The 25,470-nt window shown below is 42.4% G+C and overlaps 1 protein-coding gene across 1 annotated transcript in view; it reads right to left on the bottom strand.

Moving 5' to 3' along the window:
• SAMM50 (SAMM50 sorting and assembly machinery component) overlaps positions 1-25,470 on the bottom strand; it is a 38,447-nt gene that overhangs the window by 5,319 nt on the left and 7,658 nt on the right. The window contains exons 3-11 of the mRNA XM_054037875.1: positions 24,778-24,879; positions 22,817-22,904; positions 17,882-17,988; positions 15,072-15,202; positions 8,382-8,469; positions 7,670-7,798; positions 6,807-6,878; positions 5,499-5,585; positions 791-861 (exon numbers count right to left, since the gene is read on the bottom strand). Of these exons, the coding sequence (XP_053893850.1) occupies positions 791-861; positions 5,499-5,585; positions 6,807-6,878; positions 7,670-7,798; positions 8,382-8,469; positions 15,072-15,202; positions 17,882-17,988; positions 22,817-22,904; positions 24,778-24,879 (875 nt within the window). The remainder of the gene's footprint in view (positions 1-790; positions 862-5,498; positions 5,586-6,806; positions 6,879-7,669; positions 7,799-8,381; positions 8,470-15,071; positions 15,203-17,881; positions 17,989-22,816; positions 22,905-24,777; positions 24,880-25,470) is intronic.

Raw genomic sequence — 25,470 nt, 5'->3', positions numbered from 1 at the left:
GACAACATATTTAGGCTTTCTTAAATTAAAAAATAAAAGCATTTTAAACTTATTTGGGGGGAAAAAAATCTTTACTTACCAAGACCAAAGTACAGGAGTCTGCATTTCCTTTGCTATTCCTGATGTCACAATCAGTGTAAGAAATTCAGTTCCTTTACTGGGTTTGGTGCTGGTGGTACCCACCACATTGGAAGAGAAATGCAGAATCCTGAACTCAGTTCTCAGTAAGTTCCAACTCTCTTAATATTTTCTACCTGTACCTATAACACAATATCTAAATATTGCTTAAAGTTAAAGCAGTTCACAGGAATATTATTTACAAATATCAAAGTCTAAATATTTACTGTTACAGATCTTTAACAAATGTTTGTATTTTAAAGCCCAAGCTAGAATACACCACCATTACAAGATGGGCTTACCACTTGCTGGTATTTACCTTCTCTGCAATATTTCCTAAATTTACAGTGGGTAATTCTGCAAATATGGTAAATTTAACTACTGAAGGTGACACATATTTGCTATTTAATGGCAACCATTGCAAGTTTATATAACAACCTTTATTATGGAAATGATAAATATGAGGTATGCTTGAAATGTTAACGTGGTGCTCAAATTAAATGAGATCTTGCCCGGTTTAGTACCCATAACTAAAACTAAATAAACAAACCTCCCTACCCTTCTTAATGCAAAAGAAACAGCAACTATGGAGTTTTCATAGCATATTGTCTGAGTTTACAGAAAACAATGAAGAGTGTCAAACAGAACAATGAAAATTAAATGCATTACTTGCCTATCAGCAATACTGGAGGGCTTATCTCCAATAGGAACCAACATTCCACCCCAGAGAGTTGCTGAAAAAACCTTAGGAAAAAGGCAAATTTGTTTTTTAAAATTGTGTATTATTCAGACACTGTATAACAGTGTTGGTCAAATTCTGCCATTCAAGTCCCATGCAGAGCTCCCACTGGCTTTACTAGGAGCTACGCAAGATCAGAATATGCTTGTATGTAGTAGGGTATCTAATCTCTAACACATGTATTTTCAGAAGAACTGTTGGCCACTGCTGCCCTCTTTCTAAAGTATGTAGTGTTACATTATCAAAAGAATTGTTAAAGTATCGTGCTATTTTTCAATTTGAAAGTCGAAAGTCTGGCTCCCACTTGCTCAGCAGTTTTCATATCCTGACTCTTTTATGCTTTTCCCCAAAATAAAATAAACCATCATTTTGACATCAGTTGCTCTCTGTGATTTCAACATTAGAACACACTTTATCCCTAGAGAACGCCTATTAAGAATGGAAGCTATAAGGCCCCTGTAATTTAAAAAAAAAAAACCCTATCTACTAGCCTACATAGCATAACATATTGGGTAAATTTACTGGTAACCAAATCATAATAAACTGTATTAGTAGCCTGCACTGTGTGCACAAAATAGAAGGAAAATACTGTTGGGCTGCTGGGTGTCCCAAAAGACTATAAAAATCTATAGTCAGTCAACTAAAAAAAAAAAAGCTATAGTTTTACTGAAGATACACAGACTCTCAGTATACACAACCTAAACACAGAAGGCCAAATTCTTACACGCTCGCTCACAATGAAGAATCCTTTAACCATTTCTACAGTGGCACTACTTGTGAATTACTATTCTGAATGAGATGGGTGACAGAATCTGGCCCAGAATTATTAATGGAGACAGCAATTCAGAGCCATGTGTGCACTGCTGTAATGCATTTTATGTTAAACCTACTCAAAAGTTTAACTTCCTGTAAGTCAACGGACTAGTTGAATGTAGCAAGCAACAGCAACAAAGAAGCAGTGTTAAATCTCTACAACTGCTGTATGATTAAAGCATATCTGCCAGAAAGGCATTCAGTTTTGATTTGAAGACATCAAGAAATAAAGGATCCACCATTTCCCTTGGTAGTTTCTCCCAGTAGCTGTTCACACCAAATTTTAAAAACCCATGCCTTATTTTTAATTTGAATTTGTCTGGTTTCCACTTCCAGCCACTGGTTCTTGTGGTCTTTCTCTGCTAGATTAAAGAGCCCTTTAGTACCTGGTATTTCATCCCCATAAAGTACTTCTACTCTATAATCAAGTTACCGCTCAATCTTCTTTTTGATAAGCTAAACAAATTGAGCTCTTTATGTCTCTCATTCTAAGGGCAGGTCTTCACTACAGGGCGGGGGGGGGGTCAATTTAATATACGCAAATTCAGCTACGCAAATAGCGTAGCTGAATTCGACTTATTGGAGCCGACTTACCCCGCTGTGAGGATGGCGGCAAAATCGACCCCCGCGGCTCCCCGTCGACGGCGCTTACTCCCACCTCCGCTGATGTAGTAAGAGCGTCGATTCGAGGATCGATTGTCGCGTCCCGACGAGACGCGATAATTCGATCCCCGAGAGATCGATTTCTACCCGCCGATTCAGGCGGGTAGTGTAGACCTAGCCTAAGTTATTTTCTCCAGCCCTCTAATAATTCTTGTAGTTCTTTTCTGCACACTCTCCAATTTTTCAACATGTTTTTTAAAATATGGACACCAGCACTGCATGGAGTATTCTAGTATTGATTTCACTAATACCATTTACAGAGGTAAAATCTCCTCCCTATTCCTTTTCACTACTCTCCTGTTTACATATCCAAAGATCACATTTGCCCTTTTTGCCGCAACATTGCACTGGGAGCATGACCACTATGACCCGTAAATCCTTTTCAGAGTTACTCCTTTTCAGGACATAGTCCCCCATTCTGTAAGTATGGACTGCATTCCTAGTTTCTAGATGTAGAACTTTGCAGTAGGCCATATTGAAATGGATTTTCTTTGAATTGTCCTAGTTTACCAAGCAATCCAGGTTGCTCTGTATGATTGCATTGCTCCCATCATTATTTACCACTGAGTCAATCTGTGTGTCATCCATAAATTATATCAGCAGTGATTTCAAATTTACATTTCCAGATAATTGATGAAAGGGTTGAATACTGTCAGGCTTAGTACTGATCTCTAAGGAACACCCCTAGTAGAAACACCCCTATTCAATTATGATTCCCCTTTGACAATGACTGTTTGAAATCTGTGAGCCAGCCAGTTTTGAATCCATTTAACAAGGGGTCTATTAATACTGTGTAATGTTAATTTTTTAATCATACTACATAATGCTAATTTTTTAAACCAGAATATCATGTGATGCTAAGTCAAACATGTTACAACAGTCTAAGTATATTCCATCTATGCAGTTTTGCTGTTAAAAGTAACTTGTCATCTCAACAAAGAATGAAATCAGGTTTGTCTGACAATACCTTTTTTCCATAAAGCCATGCTGACTGGCATTCATTATATTCTATCCTTTAATTCTTTATCAGTTAATTCCATGATCAGTTATTCCATTATTTTGCCTAGGACTGATTTAAGGTTAATTGGCCTATAGTTACCTGGGTCATCCTGCTTGCCTTTTTTTTTTTTAAATATTGGCACAACATTAGCATTGTTCCCGTCATCTGAAATGCCTCTGGTATTCACGATTTATTAAAAATTAACATCAGTGGTTCAGAGATCTGCTCAGTCAATTTTTTTTAGGACTACTGGATGCAAGTTATCCAGGCCAGCTAATTTAAAAATATTTATCCCTAGTAGATTAGTAATTAAAGAGGATGTTAAATATAATGAATTGAAAAGTACTTCATTCTCATATGATACAAGTATATCATCCTCATTTTTTCCAAGTACAGAAAAAATATTTACTGAGCACTTCTGCCTTATCCTCACTATTATTAACAATTCTACTATCTCCATCTAGTAGTGAGCCTTCACCATTGCTAGGTTTCTTCTGTTCCTAATATACTTAAAACCTCTTCCTTTATTGTCCTGAGCCCTGTCACCCATTGATGTGTTAAGCTTCCCTTATCTGTTTTCTGCAGTTCACAACTTCTAATGTATTCTAATTGCTCTCTATTTCCCCTTTTTTTCCATTTCTTATACATTGTCTTTTAATTTCTTATTTAATGGGAGATACAGGATTAAAAACTGAACATACTGCCTTGAAAGCCCCCAAACAGTACTATTTGCCTTCCACTGCCCATCTGTTTTCAGTCACACCTTGATACACACAAGCAAGCTGATTATACAGCAGCACTACTAAAGTAACTCCAATAGTGCTCTATCACAATCAAAACAGCATGTGATTTAATTGAACCTCCTAAAAATCATCATCTGATAGCACATTAATGGTTTCCTGAAAGCTTTTTTGGTTGAAACTTGTGTTATCTCAAAAAGTTCATCTTGCTTCCCCAAAGCGAGGGCTCCCTCTTGTACTGACTCATGTTTGAAGCATAGAAGATGCCTTCATTTGTTTTTCATGGTATATTATCTCCTTCCCACCCTAACGTGCCTGACCACAGACATTTCTTTTAACCAAAGAGGGACCTTTGGAAACATTGCTCCATTTAAGACAACCAGTGGGTCAGTGGAGAACGATGTAATGAGCTGTCCTCTACTCACAGAGTGAGAGCGTACTGCCTTTCTGCTACCATTGCCCTCAGGTATTCAAATGTTTAAGTGTTTCACCTTAAAAATTCTTCATTTCTATCATACGAGTGAAAGTATGAAAAAAAGCTTTAGAGCAAAATATTGTGCTAAAGTTATTAAAAATAAGGGGCCATGGACAACTACATTCAAATTTATCCACTAAAGATACCACACTGACAAATTCCAAGGTGTTAAATGTAAGAATAATCAGTGTATGCATGATACTTCTGGTATCTATCCATCATTCCGGGATATCTGCAGGGGACCCAAGAGAACAGAACTAGAGATCCTAAAGAGAGGTTTTTAAACAGATAAATTCAAATGTATTCATGTGCTTAATGCTCTCCACAGGTTGGTATGTGGGGGCTTCAACATATAATGTTTTAGCACATTTTTGAGGTTAGCTTTCCAGTTCACCATCAATAGTTTTATATAGAAGATAACAAAAACATGAAGATAATAATGGTGATAACAGGTATATAATCATGAATTCATAGCACTATTATAATCAAACAAAAAACAGTGTATAACTAAAATCTAGGCAGGCAAGACTGACAAGATGATTTATAATCAAGGAAAGAAGAAGAAATATGAGCTAAGGGGTCCAACCATCAATGAGAAAGCTAGTAACAGCAACCAGCCAGTATCAATGGACAGAAGATCCACATAAGTCAAACTGAATTCCTTTTTAAGGGAAAACATTTCTCACACCTAATTGTTTGAGTTATCCCTTCTCTTCAAAAAGTCCACCTTCAAAATTTCTATGACAGATGCAGAAGTGTCACATAAAAAGAGGAGATTCATCCAATGAGAAAATAATATATATTAATTCTAAGGCAAATCAAAGTATCGACACATCTTAGTTTTAGTCAATAAAACCTTTTTGAAGGTATGATGAAAAAGGATCATGAGAAACATTCAAATCACTCCATAAGTTACGTTAGCGAGTGAACTGAAAGTGTTTAAATACTTACTGAATCCCATAAAAGCTGCTTATTCAGCTGAAGCTCAAAGTCCTCTTTTAGAAAGGCCACATCTCCACCTGAGTAGCCAGCTAGCTCCTGGAAAAAAACCAAACTTTTAAGACACCACAAACACGCATATTTTCAAGACCCCCCTCTTCCTAACATAATTCATCTAAGGCTGTATCATCATCAGCAGTATTCTCTATGTAGGCAACAGCAGTTTTCACATTGGCATGGCTGGGCAACTGAATTCAACACCTGTGAAAAAGCACAACTGAGCCCTGGAGAAATGAAAGGTCAATCACACTTTCTTACCACAGATGTTAAATCTGGCTAACCCTTTCTACACCACTTGTTGTCAACAAGAGCTTGGTGGAATGGGGCAACAGACACCTAATATCAAACAGATGAAGCTTTTTCCATGAGATGGTAACATTTCGGTTAGTAAAATCTAACTGAAGGCTATAAAAAAGTCAAGTTGCATTATACTAAAATATGGGTAAGAGTATAGAATAGAAGCAGCAAAACAAGATATTTTGTTTTGAACATTTAACAAACAATTGGCAATAATCAATAGTTTAGTAATCTTGTTCACAGTGTGCACTTTATCACGTATGTATCCTTGAAAGAATCCCCATTTCCCCCACTGTACACGCTCCACTTCTTTCCTTATTAAGGCCCCAAATCACAGCCACCATCTTTGCTTAAGAGGAATAAGCAGGAAGTTGTTCAGTCTTGCTCTTATTTGATCCAAGTTGCTGCTGTAGCACTTCCAGACTTTGCTGGAAGGGAGGATGACATTTTGAGCCACCGTATGATCGAATTGTTAATGCATACATCTGATACAGCTAATTGTTTTAAGATATCTGAAAGGCAAGTGGATAGTGGAAGCCATTTTCTAAACATGCATATATCCTGAAAGTTATTTTTATAAAAATAACTTAGTACAATGAACTTTAAAACTCATGAATAGCTCCATAGCCTAGCAACATTAGGATGCGATGATACAAAATGTTGTCTCAATGTCTATTTTCCCAGATACAGTTTTGGCATGTGATAGTATTTTTTAACCAAAGAATTTAATGCCAATAGGTGAAGACTGTTTTGCAATAATATTGTTTATTTTCATATTTATATCTGCCTCTATAAAGAGAATTAGTATTTTAAAAATATGCACTGGTGCCAAAAAGTGAACAACTATTTTGAATGTATTTTCTTATATTCAATTTATTCTTGCTTAAAAATATATAAACTCAGCAATATCAACCAGAAAAACAAACACCTGCTGCACACGCTTATTACTGGAGTCAACACTACCTGATTAATTTTCAGCAAAGCACCTCGTCTAGGCAAGATTGAAGAGTTCCGAGAATCGATTACCATGGCGTGCTAAAAAGACACAGAGTTATTTAACTGGTACAAGAAGCTAGATATATTTTAAGCAAAGGATGAGTTATTTGCCATCAGAAACTGGGCACACGCTGGAGACAAGTAGCACTCTCAGGCTAAGGCTAAAGCATCTATCAAATCTACATGGACTTGAGAGCCAAGAGAGGACCATGTGCCTACAGGATAACCCAATTCTGTCTTAACAGGCTGCATCAAAGATGCATCTGCTCTGTTGGCTGTGGTAGGACCCAGAAATGTAGTGGCTACAGTACCCCAGCAGAAATTACTTGGTCATATGGCAACCCTTTTCAAATCCACTCACGGTCCTGCATTTTGTGAGTTAAAATCAAAGACAGCAAATTGCTGTGGTGATACAATGCTTACAAGCAACACAGGAGCTCTGCCTCGCTAGGCGGGGAGCTCTGTAGGACGGAGGGAGGAATCCTCTCTTCTACTGTGTTCAGCAGCTTTTCAGAAAAAGATGTGGGAAGAAGGGAAAGGAATCTCCCCCCATGGAGCTCAGCAGGATGAGGAGGAGGGAGCCAACCTTCCCTCCAGCCATGCAAAAACCAGTGGTCACTGAGGATAAGTACTTTGTTTAGTGACCTGCTGGGCGATGTGTTGAGAGGAGTCACACTATGCAGTAGGTATAGGAGCACCAAAACACACGGCCTGCAATGATTATTAATGTTTCAGGCATCAGCAGCAGAGAGCGCTCTTTAGGCAACATTCACAATTCCTATAGCATTCAAAAGCATGCATATACCATTTACGATATGAAAAATCCTTACTGAGAGAGAAGATTTAAGAGAGTGTCCACTTTCTTCTCGAACAGAAAAGGAGGCTGTTCTTGCAAGAGAGCCAAGCTCTCTCCAAACACCTTCCCATTTCAGTGTGTGATTGGTCTTCCATATGGGAAACTACAAATAAAGACATTTGAACAATACGGGAACACACGTGTTACAAGGTACGAATATAATATTTTCCTCACAAATTTTCATTTCTAATGCCTCATTTCTATGTGGAGGAGATGGGTATGTTTACCCTTTGCAAGTTGCTGTACTGGATGTGGAAAAGTATGTAATTCTATAAGCCAAGAGAATTCATCTCTTTATGAATGGACAAACATTACTGAATCTTCTCCCAAATGAAAGACATTTTGAATTATGCGGATCCAGTGCCGCAGAAAAGCAGGTAGACACCTCTCTGAGATGAGGACATCTTTAGTGCTAACAGTTTTGTAAGGTGAAAAACTTAATTTGTTTTTGCTACAGGTGAAGTGAGATTCAATTCCAAGTAATACAATCTATCAAAAGGATTAAAAAGTATTGTTGTCATCGTTCATGTTAAGGCAAAATGATCACGGTCATATGTATTTTAGAAATCTACAGAAAAAAAATAAAAGCTATACAAATACGCCTTGAACTGAGTACATCTAAAGGATGTTTCAACTCCACAAGTTCTTGCAGGGAAACAGGCAAAGGGAGGTGCTACTGTGCTTACATTTAATTCTGTTGATATTCCCCTGTCAGTCTCACGAAGGGAGCTCCACGGGAACTGTCCAGTTACTTTATACAGGTTAACTGAAAAGCTAAAATAAAAAAAAGTACATGGCGATTTGAAGTCAAAATTGTTAGAACGTATAAAAGTTTAAAACTAAAGATGCGTTTCGGGAACCATCTATGTGATGTTAACATAACAGAGCAGGAGGTGGCCCTCGATATTGGCACAAATCGTAAAAGCAGATTTAAACAGTCAATCTGTATTATAAGAGATATTAACTGTTTTATTTACTTATCAAAAGTGAAAGAAACTGAGTCATTTACTCTAGCTCTCAAGCCAACTCTTATTGGAAATTTCACATCCCCACCTTCCCTTAAGGCTTTGGCAGGCAGCTGTCTATATCAAAGAAATCTGAGTTGAGTTAGAATTGTGGCTCAATTTATAATCTTATTTGTTAGAAACAAAACAAGCTATAGTAAACAGTGACTAACATATTCATTTAGAACAAGTTGTCCTTTCAAGTGAGAGGTCCTCCTGTTTGCAGGAAACTGGTGGAAGCTGTTGCCCTGTTATAGACACATGAAATAGTACAGTGGCTTGTAAACTTTCCAAACTACTGTACCCCTTTCAGGATTCTGATTTGTCTTGCGTACCCCAAGTTTCACCTCACTTAAAAGCTACTTGCTTACAAAATCAGACATAAAATACAAAAGTGTCACAGCACACTATTTCAGAGAAATAGCTTATGTCCTCATTTTTACCATATAATTACAAAATAAATCAACTGGAATATAAATATTGTACTTACATTTCAGTGTATAGTATATAGAGCAGTACAAACAAGTCATTGTCTATATGAAATGTTAGTTTGTATGGACTTCACTAGTGTTTTTTTATGTAGCCTACTCTAAAAATAGACAAATATCAAGATGAGTTGATACCCCCTGGAAGACCTCTGCGTACCCTCAAGGGTATGTATACCCCTGGTTGAGAGCCACTGAAATAGAAAAGACAGTTACCTTTTCCGTAATTGCTGTTCTTCAAGATATGTTGCTCATGTCTATTCCACAATAGGTGTGCGTGCTCGCCACATACACAGGTGCCGGAAGTTTTTCCCCTAGCAGTACCCGTAGCGGAGCACACCTAGCGACCTCTGAAGTGGCGCCTCTATGGCGTGGTATAAGAGGCGCTGTGCTCTCCCTTCACCCTCAGTTCCTTCTTGCCAGACTACTCTGAAAGAGGGGCAGGAGGGCAGGATGTGGAATAGACATGAGCAACACATCTCGAAGAACACCAGTTACGGAAAAGGTAACTGTCTTTTCTTCGAGTGATTGCTCATGTGCATTCCACAACAGGTGATTCCAAGCTATATCTGTTGGAGGTGGGTAGGAGTTCACAAACTCTCAGGACAGAGCATAGCCCTGCCGAACCCGGCGTCTTCCCTGGTCTGGGAAACAATCGCATAATGTGAGGTGAACATGTGAACGGAAGACCATGTGGGCAGCCCTGCAAATGTCCTGAATGGGGACATGGGATTAAAAAGGCAGCCAACGAGGCCTGCACCTTAGTCGAGTGTGCTCTCAATTGACGGCAGGGGGATTCCCACGAGGTACAGATGCACGAGGTGATCCAGTTGGAGAATCGCTGAGTGGAGATCGGCTGACCCTCATGTGTTCGGCCAAGGCGATGAACAGCTGCAAAGACTTTCTGAACGGCTTAGGCCAGAGCCCTTCTCACATCCAGCGTGTGGAGGTGGCGCTCCTCACTGGACACAAGAAGCTTGGGGCAGAGGACCGGCAGGAAAATGTCCTGACCCATGTCATAGGCGGAGACCACCTTTGGGAGGAACGAAGAAGGTGGGCAGAGCTGAACCTTAGCCTTATGGAACACCATGTACGGGGGCTCAGAGGTCAGGGCCCTGAGTTCCAAGACCCGTCGAGCTGACGTGATCGCCACCAGGAAGGTTACCTTCCATGGGAGGTGCAACCAGGAGCATGTAGCTAGCAGCTCAAAGGGGGGGACCCATCAACCAAGTTCAGGTCCCACTGTGGGACTGGGGGCCTAAGACGATCCAGCTCCTTAATGAATTGGCCAGTCATAGCATGGGAGAATACCACGTGCCCCTGCTCCGGCAGGTGATATGGCGGCCAAGTGCACCTTGATAGACAAGGACGCCAGGCCCTGGGCTCTAAGGTGAAGGAGGTAGTCTAAAATGAGCTGGATTGGCGCAGCCACGGGAGAAACGCCCCACTCAGCCGCCCACTGTGAAAACCGAGACCGCTTTGTCAAATAGGCTCGACGCATGGAGGGTCGCCTGCTTTCCAAGAGAACACGCTGAAGCCCTTCCGAGGATGCCCTTTCCTCCCAGCCTAACCATTGAGCAGGTTGGGGTGGAGGAGGTGGCCCTGGTCCTGGGAGAGCAGGTCCGGGCAGGAAGGCAACAGCCATGGTGGGGCAACTGCCAGGCTCGTGAGGGTCCGTACCAATGTTGCCTGGGCCACGCTGAAGGACCCGGGCCCTTGTCCGTCTTTATCTTTTCCAATCAGCGGGATCAGGGGGAAGGCATCGAGAAGCTAGCCTGACCAGGATAGGAGGAAGGCATCGGAGAAAGCACCCATGCCTGTCCTCCCCCTCCCCGCCCCCCAGACCAGAACTGGGGACACCGTCGGTTCTACCAGGTCATGAACAGGTCCGGCTGAGGAGTTCCCCACTCTTGGAAAAGTCTGAGCACCACCTCTTGGTGTGGAGACCACTCGTGCTGAAAGGAGAAGTTTTGGCTCAGGCGATCTGCCCGCGAGTTCTGGGCACCCGGTAGGTGGTAGGCCTGTAGGCAAATGTTGTGGGCTATACAGAAGTCCCACAGCCTGAGGGCTTCCTGGCAGAGGAGTAGGCCCCGCCTTGCCGGTTGATGTAAAACATCGAAAACCCTGACCACTATGCCCTCCAGGTGGGAGTGGAAGGCTGCGCATGCCAGCCGAACCGCCCTGAGCTTCTTAACATTTATATGCAGGGCAAGGTCCTGCGCAGACCACAGACCTTGGGTCTGAACATCCTGCACATGCACTCCCCACCCCAGATCCATTGTGTCGGACACCAGCTCCACCAACGGGGGCCTGCTCCTGAACAGGACCCCGTGGAGCATGTTCCCCAGGGAGGACCACCATTGTAGGGAGGTGATCACCGACTCGGGCACAATGAGGACCTTGTCCATCCTGTGTCTGGCCTGGGAGAACACTGAGGCCAACCAGACCTGGAGGGGCCTCATCCTGAGTCTGGCGTGGTGAACCACATATGTGCACGCCAACATGTGACCCAGGAGCTGGAGACACGCTCTGGCTGTCGTCACGGGGAACCTCGTGACTGTGTCGACGTGCCCTTTCAGGGTCTCGAATCTGTCCGGTGGGAGGGAGGCCCTGGCCGATGTCATGTCCAGGCCTGCCCAGATAGTCCTGGTACAGCACAGAGTTTAACGTGGATTTGGTGTCGTTCACCAACAGGCCCAGGGTGGCGCACGTGGACAGGAGGAGCGCCACGTGATCCCGCACCTGCGACCGGGAGCTGCCCTTGACCAGCCAGTTGTCCAGATAGGGGAAGATCTGGACCCCACGACGTCTGAGGTAGGCCGCCACCACAGACATGCACTTTGTGAATACCCTGGGAGCAGGGGACAGGCCAAACGGGAGGACCGTAAACTGATAGTGCTCCTGCCCAACCATGAAACAGAAGAAGCGCCTGTGTCTCTCGAATATATGAATGTGGAAGTACGCGTCCTGCAGATTGAGGGCGGCGTACCAGTCCCCGGGATCCAGGGAGGGGATGATGGAGGCTGGAGAGACCATGCGAAACTTGAGCTTTACCATGTACTGGTTCAGGCCTCATAGGTCCAGGATGGGCCTGAGCCCCCCTTTGGCCTTTGGGATAAGGAAATAGCAGGAGTAGTACCTCTTACGTTTGAACTCCACTGGCACCACTTCCACCACTCCTAAGCCAAGGAGCCGCCCCACCTCTGCTCTGGCAGGGCCTCGTGAGAGGGGTCCCCCCTTGGGGGACGGGGCAGAGAAGAGGTAAACTGGAGGTTGCAGCCCTGTGAGACAGTGATCTCACTCTGGGAGAAAAGCACACAACCGTTGGAGAAGGGAAGCTTTACTGCGGGTGGATCCCTGGTGTGAACTTGTAGGTCGCCCCCGGACGTCCCGTCAAAACTGAGATTTCCCTGCCTGTTTGCTCTTGGAGGACCTAGGCTGGGGGCGTTTCTTATAGTCCTGTGACTTTTTATAAGGGGGCTCATAAAGTGGGTGGCCTGGGTGGGAGCCTGCTGAGGCTTAAACTTGGGCCTAGCCGGAGCTGGGACATAGAGGCCAAGTGTCTTAAGAGTAGTGCGAGAATCTTTCAGGTTGTGCAACTTCACGTCTGTCTGTTCCGCAAACAGGAACATTGAACGGGAGGCCCTGCAGGGGGGTCTGCGCCTCACTGGACAGCCCAGAGAGCAGGAGCCACGACGCCCTTCTCACGGACTCCACAGAGGCCATGGACCTTGGAGCCGTATCCACAGCATCAGACGCTGCCTGCAGTATTGCCCTGGTAGCCGCTGTACCCTCCTCCACCACAGCCTTGAACTCCTTCTTGTCGCGCTCCTGGAGGGAATCCTCCAATTTGGGTAGAGAGCCCCACAAACTGAACTCGTACTGACCCAGGAGAGCCCAGTGGTTCGCCACCCTTAACTGGAAACTCGAGGACAATAAACCTCTTCCCCAAATAAGTCCAGCCTCCTTGAGACTTTATTTTTCGGAGTAGGGGCTGGTTGGCCCTGTCTCTCCCTCCCTGTGGAGTGGGAGGGCCACCCTGCCCGGTACCGAGGCCTATAGGATGTTGAAGAGGGAGTCCGAGGGTTCCTCCACCTCCTCGGCCTGAAGGTTGAGGCTTGATGCCACCCTTTTCAATAGTTCCTGGTGGGCCTTAAGAGTCCTTCTGCCGAACAGAGGGAGGGTGAGGATGCGGGCGCAGTACCCTGCGTACCCACTGGTACTGGAGGTCCCACCACTTGGTCGCCCTCTGGGCACTGAGACAAAGATGCACACCCCACCGACTCCTTTCTGGGAGGCTAGGAAAGGGAGGCCGACGGTCATTCCAAGACTCCAGCCACCGAGCGAGCCCCCACTGGGGGCTGCGTCAGGGGCCAAAGGGCCCATTGGTACCACAGTGCCGGCCAAGGAGCCTGGTGCCATTGAACCTGCTGTGGCACCGGCGGAGCAGGCTATTCAGCCTGACTAGCCTGTCCCATCAACTGACTACTACGAAGGGAGGTTGGGCTGTCATACGACCTGCCACTGTCTCTTGACCGGGAGGAACGGTGGCGTTGGGTATGGTGCCAACCACGAGACCGTGATCCCGACATGGAGGAACGGTACCGCTGGTAGCAGCTGCTCCATGATCGGCTCCGGCAGGCGGATCCGCGATGGCAAGGTGCCAGCGATCGACGCCCCGGACTGCAGGAGCGGTGCCGCGGTGGGGTCCTGGAGCAAAACAAAGAACGGGAACGGCATTGACGCCCGTATTGCGATGGGCTACAGTAGCCTCTCTGAGACGAGGACCTCCGGTGCCATGCATCTCAGTCTCGACGGGGCCCGCTCCCTTCGCAAGGTCTATGGTCCCTCGAAGTGGAGCGATGCCTGGAACCCCTGTCACTCGGAACCCAGCCAGACAACCTCGTGGGGGTCGATGGAGACCGGCGTGGACTACGCATGGGACGGTCGCTAAGCGGCGAATGGCGTCGGGAACATTCCCTCGACCACGAACGGTACTGACCAGGCAGCAACTGCGGAGATCCAAGCGGTGGCTTGCTTCTGGACCAGGATGCCAATAAGAGTTCAAGAGGAAAGCTACAGACCAGCTGGAGCAGAGCAGTTCCGATGCACCTTCACTGGCGGCAAGAAGGAACTGAGGGTCGGGCGAGCACGCAATGCCCCTTATACCGGGCCTTCGAGGCACCACTCCAGAGGTCGCTAGGGGCGCTCCCCTACGAATAATGCTAGGGGAAAAACTTCCGGAACCGGTGCACGTGGTGAGCACACACACCTATTGTGGAATACACATGAGCCATCACTCGAAGAAGGTGGTCAATTTTCACTGCTCAATGTATCAGAGTAAGTAAGAGTGTGAATTGCATTCTATTAGTTTTCCATGCATGATAGTGAAAAATATACCCCTTGGCGATTTTACTAATTAAATCATATTTTGGATATATGTACTGGCAAACATTTCAAAACAAAACAAAACTGTCATGTTACCACCATTGTATTACTTATAAGTTAATTTGCCATGTCTCTCACAGCTAATCACATCACAAGCATGGGAAGCAAAAGATTAAGATGTGAAGCTGGTAATTAAGCATTAGCCATAAAGAACTCAGCTTCAGATCCCAAATGAACTGCACCATGCTGGTGTTAAGAAAAACATCTTTACACATGGAAATTAAGACAATGGGCCCAATTCACCTTGGCATAAGCAAACACTACTTCATTAACTTCAAACAACTCATATCACTTTCACAAAGTGAACTTGGGCCATTGAAAAATAAAATGTGGGCACCCATTACGCCATTGTTATTTTTCAGAGAATAACCTCACTTTAAAATATTTCTGTCATTATGAAGAAATATTAGCGTATTCAGAAATGGTGTCTGTTTCCTACTTTCTTTCAAAGTTTCCAGGCTGTGGTTTGAAGAATGATAGGCCATATGAAGTTTCCTTTGTTCCATAGGAAAACTGGAAGGTCACCTTCTCAGCACGTCCAAAGAGATTAGGGAGTTTGAGCCCAAGAACCTAGGAGAAATGGAAAAAAAAAAACAAAAAAAAAAACAAAAAAAAAAACATTTGCTACTATTGATTTTGCTAGAATAATTTAAAAAAACTGGCAAACAATTATATGTTGTAGAAAAATGTATTTATAGTACTAATAATGTCCGGGATTAGACATTTTAAAAGGCCAATTTATTCATCACTATCTATGCTCTTCATATTTTTTTTGCATTTCTCACAGCACTGACAATGAAAATTAATTACCTCAATTTTACTTTTGTTTATAGCCAGTATCACTCTCTGGTTCTTAGTACTGTAATAGATGCTTTTCATTTTTGACTGTTTAAAAATATTTGGTTCAAAATTCCAATAAAAACATCACTATATTATTTGCTTTTATAACATGTAAATTGCACGTCTAATTTGAGTTGATAACGTCCTTTGTTCTGTTTAAAAAGTCCATAAAGTTTACAGCCTATACAAACTGGCAATGTAGCAACATGAAAGATTTAAGGTATTTCTCATAATAAAATCATTTTAAAAGTTAAATTTTCATCACTAAAGCATTACACTAATGCCCTCCTCTGTCGCAAAGTTAGAGTACAATATTTTGCTACATTTCAAGTATTACAGTTAACTTCACCTGCCTCCTTGTATGCTAGCTGCATCCTTTTCCTGATAGTGCCACTCCTTTGGCTGGGAAAATGAAGTAGGTCTTTCTCAGCCAGAGCTATCATCACTTATGTTTCACTGAGGAGGGCTTAGGAGGGTCTCCACCCCCCCCCCTTTTTTTTTAGGAGTACAAAGCTGCTGAAAGACATGATCTAGAGATCCACAGATGTACCAGATCCAGCTTGCCTTGGTCTCACAGCTGTTGGGAAAGTGTGAAGATGAGAGCCACCACACTTTAGGGATGCCAGATGTCCAGTTTTCAACCAGAACGCGTAGTCGAAAAGGGACACTGGCGGCTCCGGTCAGCACTGCAGGGCTGTTCGGTTTTGTGCGATTAGAAAGTTGGCAACCCTACCAGACTTGCAGTTTATTTTCTGTGATTAAGATTACTATCTAGAGGATTTTCCAAGTAACTATAAAATACTAATATAAAAGGATATCAGGACAAATTTCTAGTTCTATATATTTCAAACACATTTAAGAGGAAAGAATCAACCTGAAAACTAGATAATTCTTAAGAAGACTTAAGAGTGATTTTAGTCCCACAGCCAATTTGTGTGTTTACAAGTAGAGCCCTGCGCGGATATAAATTTATATCCACGGATGCGGATATAAATTGGTATCCGTGGAACTGCAGGGCTCTCCTGGGAACTGCAGCGGTGAAAGGAGCAGAACGTGGGGCCGCCGCTCCCAAGAGCGAGTACCCTGGCCCAGCAGCTCCTCTGGTGCAGCTGTACCTCCTCAGCCCCGCCCACTGTGACAGGCACCAGGCTCACTGGTAACTGTCCCTGGTTGCGCTCATGTGTTCAAGCAGCACACACGCCCCCAGACAGGAGACGCAGACAGCTGCGTGGAAGGGACGGGGGCATGACTGGCAGTGGTACAGCTGTGTCAGAAGCGCTGCCGGCACAGTGCGCTGGCTCCTGGGAGTGGCGGCCCCATGTTCTGTTCCTTTCACTGCTGCGGTTCTGCAGATACCGATTTACGTCCGCGGATATCTGCATCTGTGGATATAAATTTGTATCCGCACAGGACTCTATTTACATGTCACATTTTTCTACTATTTAATATGTTCCTCACCTCCACTGCTTTGTGTGAAATGCAAACAAACAGAAGGGAAGTGGACTATAAGAGGGAAAATGGAGACAAGGTGGGAAATAGAGTTTTGTCAAATGCACTAGAACTGAAACAGTTTTTTTCCCATCATTTCATTCAGCTATAACTGTGTGACTTATAACACCAGTAGGTAAATCGTTTTCAGACAAGATTATAATTTAAGTTGATATGTATCTTTAAACATACTTAATAAAAGGTGAATGTAATGCAAATATGTTCTATAATATTTGAGGCCCTGAAAAGTCCTATAGATTTCAGCCCAGAACAGTCGGGATTGGTCTTCAAAACTATAGGAATGAAATAAATGTGATTTGGTGGTTAAACACCTCATACTACTTCAAGAAAAGCCTAGTATGAACTGATCTGCCAGAGACCAAGTTACTCATATGGCTTTTCAACATTAAGCACATAAAACATCTCAAACAACATTTAACACATTTGTGAATTTTATATTTACATTATATATTTGTGACTCATTTGTAAATTATAAAAAACAAATTATTGGGCTAGGGTCACTGTGTATTAGGCCCAAATTCAAAACATAGCACCTTAAGCACGTTTAAGTGTTTTCCTGGATTAGGGCCTTAGCATCCTAGATGGACTTCTGAAAATCTAGCTACAGGCATAAATTACAAGTGAAAGTGAATTATGATCTCAGCCTAGTACCCATTTGGGCACAACAAAAATACGCTCATTAGAGGAAAACCTGTCAGATGTGCCAAATACAATCATAGAATGAAAACAATGGGGATATCTGTAGGTCTGGATGAAGGTCTTTTGGCAAACCTATATTGTGGAAGTAAGTTTGTGAGGATCAGGTCTTCACATGAGCATGAAATTCTTTCTCAGATTAAAAAAATTAAATAAATTACACCACAACAAATGAAATTTGTAACACTTAAAAACCAGCCATACCATACTGCCTTCATTATTGCCAACCATAGTGTTATAGCTTCCAGTTAGTCTTCTCAGTTCTGTTACTTCAAATGTTACATCTAAACCATTTGGAAGGGCATCATCTCCTAAATAAACACATACATTTATTAGTGAACACTGTACATTTAATACATTTCTTAAAAGTAATCAATTCAATATTGCTTTATCTCTGTATAAAAGGCAACTTAACTTTTGTAAAACATTCTTTTATAAATCAAAAATTGGTTGGCTCAAATCTTCATGAATGGCTAAATTATACAGAAAAATAATCTCACAAAATTAGAAGTCCTAATTAGAATCTGAGTATTTGCATATAGGAGTTTGATTCTGTCATACATTTGGCTTCTTCACCATCAGTCCTTTAGTTATGAACTACTTTAACATATGTTTGGTAACCTACCCTATGAAAATATAGATTTACACAGATTTTATGTTAGAAGGAGGTAGCGCTATCAAATAGTCACTGGAAACATAGTGTTCTCAATCTCCATGGGAAAGTACTATGCAATGGAAGCATTTTTTTCCTCTCTTAAAAAATAAAAATAATTTCTGGCCCAATTGTCTTAACTCAACTGCTCTAAAATGTGATGGTAGAGGGCATCTGCCTTTGCTCTAAGCAGTACGCTTTTATGGAACACAAACCTTTCATTTTCAGTAACAGAATATTTCCCAAATTAAAACAGTCTCTTGACAACAGTAAGCCATTTCAACAGAAGCACTATTCTGATAAGAAGAGGAAATTCAGAGTCTTCCTATCAACACATATTGCAGCAAAAGCATGAAATGTACAACTGCATTAAAATTCTCAGATTATTCATTATTTTTATTTCTACCATATCACTAAATGTACACTTTAAAAAAAGAAAAGGACAAATAACTGAGATTTTTTATACTTCTGAGAGATGCTAATACTGACTGACTGCACCAGGAAATGAATTCCTCTATTTAGTCACAGAACAGGTATAGCACACAAGTTTCTCCACTCTGCCTTGACTATAGGTCTCAGTCCTGACCTGTAGAGGATACCACTAAGAGTGAAAGGGTAGTTCATTCTGTATGCCTATTTAATCTTTAGCCCCTGTTGAAACTACAAGATTTGTTTTGATTTAAAAGTAGTGTGAAGTAGTAGTTAGAGTCAAGGATGGGAGGCAGAAGGCCAGACTGTCACGGACTTGCTGTGGAAACTACTTGATTTCTATGTGCCTCAGTTTCCTTCTCAGTTAAGTAAAATACCAACCTTTATAAAGCATTTTGAGATCCTGGGATGAGAAGTGGTAAGCATGTATATGACGGGGCACATGCCCCACACTGACAAATTATGGATTAATAGGGAATCTGAGAGCCCAATTAGCCCATTCTCGGGCACCTGGGGGGCCACAAGTAATTAAGGATTAGACCCAATTCGGGAGAACCAAGCTGAGCAGCACCTATAAAGGAAGGACTGCAGAGCCAATAGAAGAGGACTGAGACAGCAGAGCTGCAGTAGGGGGCTGATACCCCAGGACTGACCGTGAAGGGAGAGGGCTGCCGGGGTGATGGGGTTCCAGGCACCTGGCAGACAAGCTAAGTGACACCCTGAGAAAACACCTTAAATACAGACTTGTAAAAGCTACACGGTCAGATGAAACTCCAAGGAGAGAGGACTAGAGGGTGCAGCTCCATAGCAGACACCTGCATGCAGGCAAAGGTAGGGAACAGCTCAGGAGATCAGGGAAGAATCATAAGAAACAGACCCTCACTTCTTATTACAAGGGCCCTGGGCTGGAACCAGAGAAGGTGAGCCTGGCATCTCCTATTACAACTTTGCAAGAGGGATGGTGTAAGTCTCTGAAAAGGGACAAGGACTACAGGCCTGCTATGTGGCCATTAGGATTTTGGGTTTTCATTTGGACTTATTTTCTTTTGATTATCCTAGAAGAGGACTGTACTGAAAGGTGACCTGGTTGGAGAGCTTGGACATGATGCTGACCGCAAGAGAACTAAAATGGTGATCAACTGTGGTTGCTAGAAGCGAGGGACCCTTTCAACATCCCAAACTAATTTCAGTGGTTGCTACCGATTGAGGGCAACCACTTACAATGTGAAAAAAACTATTATATGGACACTTGTCCATTAACACCATCACAACCATACCATTTCACTTACGTCACCCAGCTATCTGATTGTATGAATCTAATTATTAGAGCAATAACTAATAGCTCACTAGATGGTTATAATCCTAACCTTTCACCTCCAGTCCTACGCTTTCATCCTACAATCTATCTAGTTTGGGCCAGAAGTTAGTTTAGTGACAATACTACTTCTTATATTGCATTTTCAAAATATATAGAAATACTCAGTATTCTTAAACAACTTTATTTTACCTTTAGTTCTTTCATATGGGATGAGAACACCCTGCATTAAAACACAAACCCTCCAACTAAAGGTTGAAAACTGAAGTCTAGCTTTAAAAGATTATACAAAGACACAATTGTGTCATTGGATTTATCCTATTTGCTGTTAGTGTTGGGTGGGCAAATAGCTATAGCTTTCCTGAAGTTTCAGGCATATAACAATTTTGAAGGGGTAACAGAGGGAAGTTTCAAAGTTAACACCCCCTTTGTGATTGATGGTGGTAGTTCATACATCTCTAGGATGAATACTAGACCCTGACTCCATAACTATGGCCCTACCAAATTCACAGTCCATTTTGGTCAATTTCACGGTCATAGGATTTTAAAAAATCATAAATTTCATGATTTCAGATATTTAAATCTCAAATTTCACAGTGTTGTAACTGTAGGGGTCCTGATCCAAAAAAGAGTTTTTTTTGGGGGGGGGGGTCTCAAGTTTATTGTAGGGGGTGTTGCGATACTACTATCCTTATTTCTGCGCTGCTGCTGGTGGCAGCGTTGCTGTCGGAGCTGGGCAGCCAGAGAGCAGCAGCTGCTGGCTGGGAGACCAGATTTCATGGTCCGTGACACGTTTTTAATGAATTTGGTAGGGCCCTATCTATAAGCATATACTTGCAAAACTCTTTTTGCAGAACTAGTGTGTATCCCATGCAGGTAGGCTATGTACACCCCATCTGTGCACCAAGGCTCTTAGCACCATGTGAGCTCCCAGCATGCTGCTATGTAACAGATTTGGAAATGTGGATCCAGATAGAAATGGATTCATTTAGCACATTACATGTGTGTGGCAGTGCAAGCTACTCCTTAAGTGTAACTTGGGGACAAATGTAGAAGAGAAAGATTCCTTCCTACCATAGAGGCAAGGATTCTGGCCTTCGGCAGTTCACATCTCTCTCATGTAAAGCTGTCTGCAATCTAAGGTAGGCACCTCTGCATCTGTCATATTTGGTAAGTTGTCTTAGGCTAGGTCTACACTACCCGCCTGAATTGGCGGGTAGAAATCGACCTCTCGGGGATCGATTTATCGTGTCCCATTGGGACGCGACAATCGATCCCCAAATCGGCGCTCTTACTCCACCAGCGGAGGTGGGAGTAAGCGCCGCCGACAGAAAGCCGCAGAAGTCGATTTTGCCGCCGTCCTCACAGCAGGGTAAGTCGGCTGCGATACGTCGAATTCAGCTACGCTATTCACGTAGCTGAATTTGCGTATCTTAAATCGACTCCCCCCTGTAGTGTAGATGTACCCTGAGTTTACCCTAAGGCTTGGAAACTTTAAAAATAAGCCTAACTACTACAACATCGGATGGTAAGTGGGAGGCTCACCCATGGAAAGCTGTCTCCTCCCCAATAGCAAGTGTTTTTGTCAAACTGTTTCATAGTTTGAAACTGGATAAAACAATAGTGTCCTTCAAATTAGAAAAGTCATTAGCATACAGACTTTCAAGGAGCTAGATGGTGTATACAAATACAAAAAAGGCTAAATTATGGATTTATGATACCTTATCAGAACTATGAATGAAAGTTAGCTTTGAAAGAGTAAAGTAAAACATTGATTTCAAAGAGATGAACTTGTATGTACAGTTCTGTAGATCAGATACAAGCTATAAAACAGAAGATGTTGACACATGGTAATTTAAAGATTTTTTTTTTTCCCCCCATGGTCATGGTAACACATTTGATCAATTCAAAATAAAAGTTGATATTAAAATGACATAATACAACTCTTTACTGGACATTTTGAAGTGATGTTAAGGAGAGTAACTGAAAACAATGCAAAACTGATACTGTATCAGACAAGTCAGTCAGACAGCATGCATATTTACAAAAAAAATATATGGTAAAAAAAAATGTTACAGTTGCAAAATCAAACACTCGACAGTTAAGAAATTGCCTGTGCAATCTTAATTCAGCCCCCCCTTCTGCATATGAATTATGATACTGCCTTTAATTACATGATCACAGACTATATTTTTCCAGAGAACCCCTGCCTTCTTCAATGAAAAAGTAGTTGCTCATTATTTCTTATTAGTACTCTCGTTCAACGTGTGGACACAAACACACCAAAACCTGCACTAAATACAAAATTATTAATTTTCTCATAGGCATTTCTATGGTGGTCTCACTATATCAGAATACTTCAAGCATGAATATATTCATCTTCACAATCTGTCCATGACATTAAGTGGTACTAATATCTTCATTATCTGGAGAACTGCAGTACAGAGATAAAGGACAAAACTGTCAAGTGTTCACTAATTTTGGATGCCCTACTTGAGAAATCTAGGGCCAGATTTTTCAGAGTACAGCCCTTTATATGTTCAAATCACTGTTCCACCCATTTCAGCTGCAGTTGTGAGCGTTGAACACTTTGGCAAATCTGGCCCCAGGTGTTTCACAATAGGCAGTCAGAAAATGAGGAACACATAATTAATGATCACCTGTGAAGATCCTGGTTTAAGTGCTTTGCCTGGCATTTTACAGGCACTCTGGGGCACAAGGAGGAATAGAATCCAATTCTTACCTTGACATGTATCAATCAGAACTTCCACCTGCCTAAAAATTCCTAGACGGAGCAACTTTTCACGAGCTTCATGTGATTTTCTCATTACCTATAGAATGAGAGAAGAAATTTGGATTGCACCTTGCCAAGGAATCACTGGTACAATGGCTAAATAGCACAAGGAGATTCACACGTCATTCATAGATTTTGAAGGGCTTCTATATACATTACAACATAAATCGATTCAGGATCTACTTCAATACCCAGATGCAAGAAGATAAGTTAAACAGAGCATCCACCTCAATTTGCCGGTTTTGTTAACTTGCAGCTTTACAATACTGAAACATCCTTGCTTATCAATCTTCTTTAAAACATTTTTAAAAAAGGAAAAACCCTTTCTGAACCATATCAGAGTTGACAAACTAAGATCTTAATGTCTCATTTGGATTCCTTATGTTTATCAACTGACTATACATTAACAAACTCAAAAGTGTAGACAAAAATCTTTCATGTGTTAATTATTGAATTGAGTACTTACAGAAGGAGCTAGCTATAAAGAACAAATAAGGGCTTTTCTACAAAAGGAAACTGATCAGCAGGACTGTTATATACAATGTTGTAGCAGTGTCGGTACCAGGATATTAGAGACACCAGGTGGGTGATGTAATATCTTTTATTGGACTAATTCTCTTGGTGACTGAGACAAGCTTTTGAGCTTACAGGACCTGAAGAAAAGCTCTGTGTACACTCTGTGTACACTCGAAAGCTTGCCTCTTTCACCAACAGAAGCTGGTGCAAAAAAGGGAATTACCTCAGCAGAACTCTAGCAATATAAAGGCGGGCAGCAGCAATGAAAGCTTCCCCACATTGTCCTGCCAACCTTATTCTAGACAGACGTCTACTCAAGAGTGAGAGAATATCCATATGGATTCAGACTTCAATCCCAGATGACAATGCCACCAAAGTGCTAACTCTGATAGCTGATGTCTTTTCTTTTTAAAGAACTGAATACAACTACATAACATAAGTACATAATAAAGTGTGATTCCACTCTGAAAAGGGACTGAAAAAACATCATGGCAGGGGTGGGCAAACTATGGCCCGCAGGCCAAATCCAGCCTGCCAGCAGTTTTAAGCTGGCCCTTGAGGTTCCACTGGGGAGCAGGCTCTGGGGTTTGCCTCGCTCCAGCTGGGGAGCTGGGTTGTGGGCCGCTCCACGCGGCTCCTGGAAGCAGCGGCATGGCCCTCTCTGGCTCCTATGTGCTCCAATGGCCCCCTCCAGTGCTCCAACAGAGAAGGGATATGGCCGCTGCTTCCAGGAGCCACCTGAGGTAGCCTGCCCCGCTGAGCCTCTCCCCACACCCCAAACTCCCGCCCCAGCCCTGATCTCCCTCCCGCCCTCCAAACCCCTCAGTCCCAGCCCAGAGCACCCTCCAATACCCCAAACTCCTCATCCCCAGAGCCCTCCCCCCGCACCTCACCCCCCTGCTCCAGCCCAGAGCCCTCTCCTGCACCTTGAACTCCTCATTTCTGGTCCCACCCCAGAGCCCACACCCCCTCCTGCACCCCAACCCCAATTTTGTGAGCATTCATGGCCCACCATACAATTTCTATTCCCAGATGTAGCCTTTGGGCCAAAAAGTTTGCCCACCCCTGGTGTATGGTATCATCTCAATTTATAAGAAAACAAAATAATTTTTCAATCAGTTCTTCACATTTAACCTGGTCTAAAAGTCAAACTGGGTTTTTCTTTCTTGGGAATCATCAGTAGTAGCAAAGACATTGCAGACTAGTACAGACTAGTAGCACAAGTGACAAGAAGCTGGGCTGATGGGATACTCCTAACTATCGCCTATTTTTTTTTTTTTTAAACTACTTTTGGCTTGTAGGTTTACTCATCTAATTAGTACCTGTAAGTGCTTGGTAAATTTTTCAAGTCTGGAGTATTTTGCAGAGCAGATGCAACTCACTACAATACTTACATCAATGAGGTTTTTAGCCTTGAAAAGGTCACCAATTTCGTACATGATAATGTCATCTTTAGTCCTTCCAAGTCCATCAAAGTGTACATGTTGGACCACCACCTAAACATAAGATGACTATTAACAACACAAATTTAAAACCACCTAGACACAAATAATACTGTAGTCTGACTGAAGGTACAAGAATATAGGATTCACTTGTGAATTAGTATAAATTTATAATATCAGGGAGCAATACAATCATCAATCCTGGATTGTAGTTAATTATTTCCATTAACAAGAATTATGTTGAAAAACAGGTTTCCTAACTCAAAATCAAGAACTAATTACAGGAAAAGACACTAAGAGTCCATAGCTACTAGGATTTTCGTGTCAGATCTTTATGCACAAGTCAGTCATTGGCTAAAACTATATGAACTTGAACACAAGTCCTAAACATATAGTTCTCTGTGTATTTCCTTCACCATTTACACAAAAGCAGAGTTTAACTATACAGTCAAAAATAAGTCTCAGATACTGGAGTAAATATTAAACATTCCATCACCATCTGAACATTATAAACTAAAACACATAGCAAGGTCTACAATACTACAAAATACTAAATGATTTTTTTAAACTCAAATTCTTGTTTGTCCATATAGCAAAGTACTGTAGCTAGTTTATCTAATGCATTATATTGATTAAATCTGCCTT

This window comes from Malaclemys terrapin, chromosome 1 (assembly GCF_027887155.1).
Source record: "Malaclemys terrapin pileata isolate rMalTer1 chromosome 1, rMalTer1.hap1, whole genome shotgun sequence".
NCBI classification, from domain to species: Eukaryota; Metazoa; Chordata; order Testudines; family Emydidae; genus Malaclemys; species Malaclemys terrapin.
Note: the sequence above shows the minus strand (reverse complement) of the source record. Positions and strands in the feature narration are given on the sequence as shown.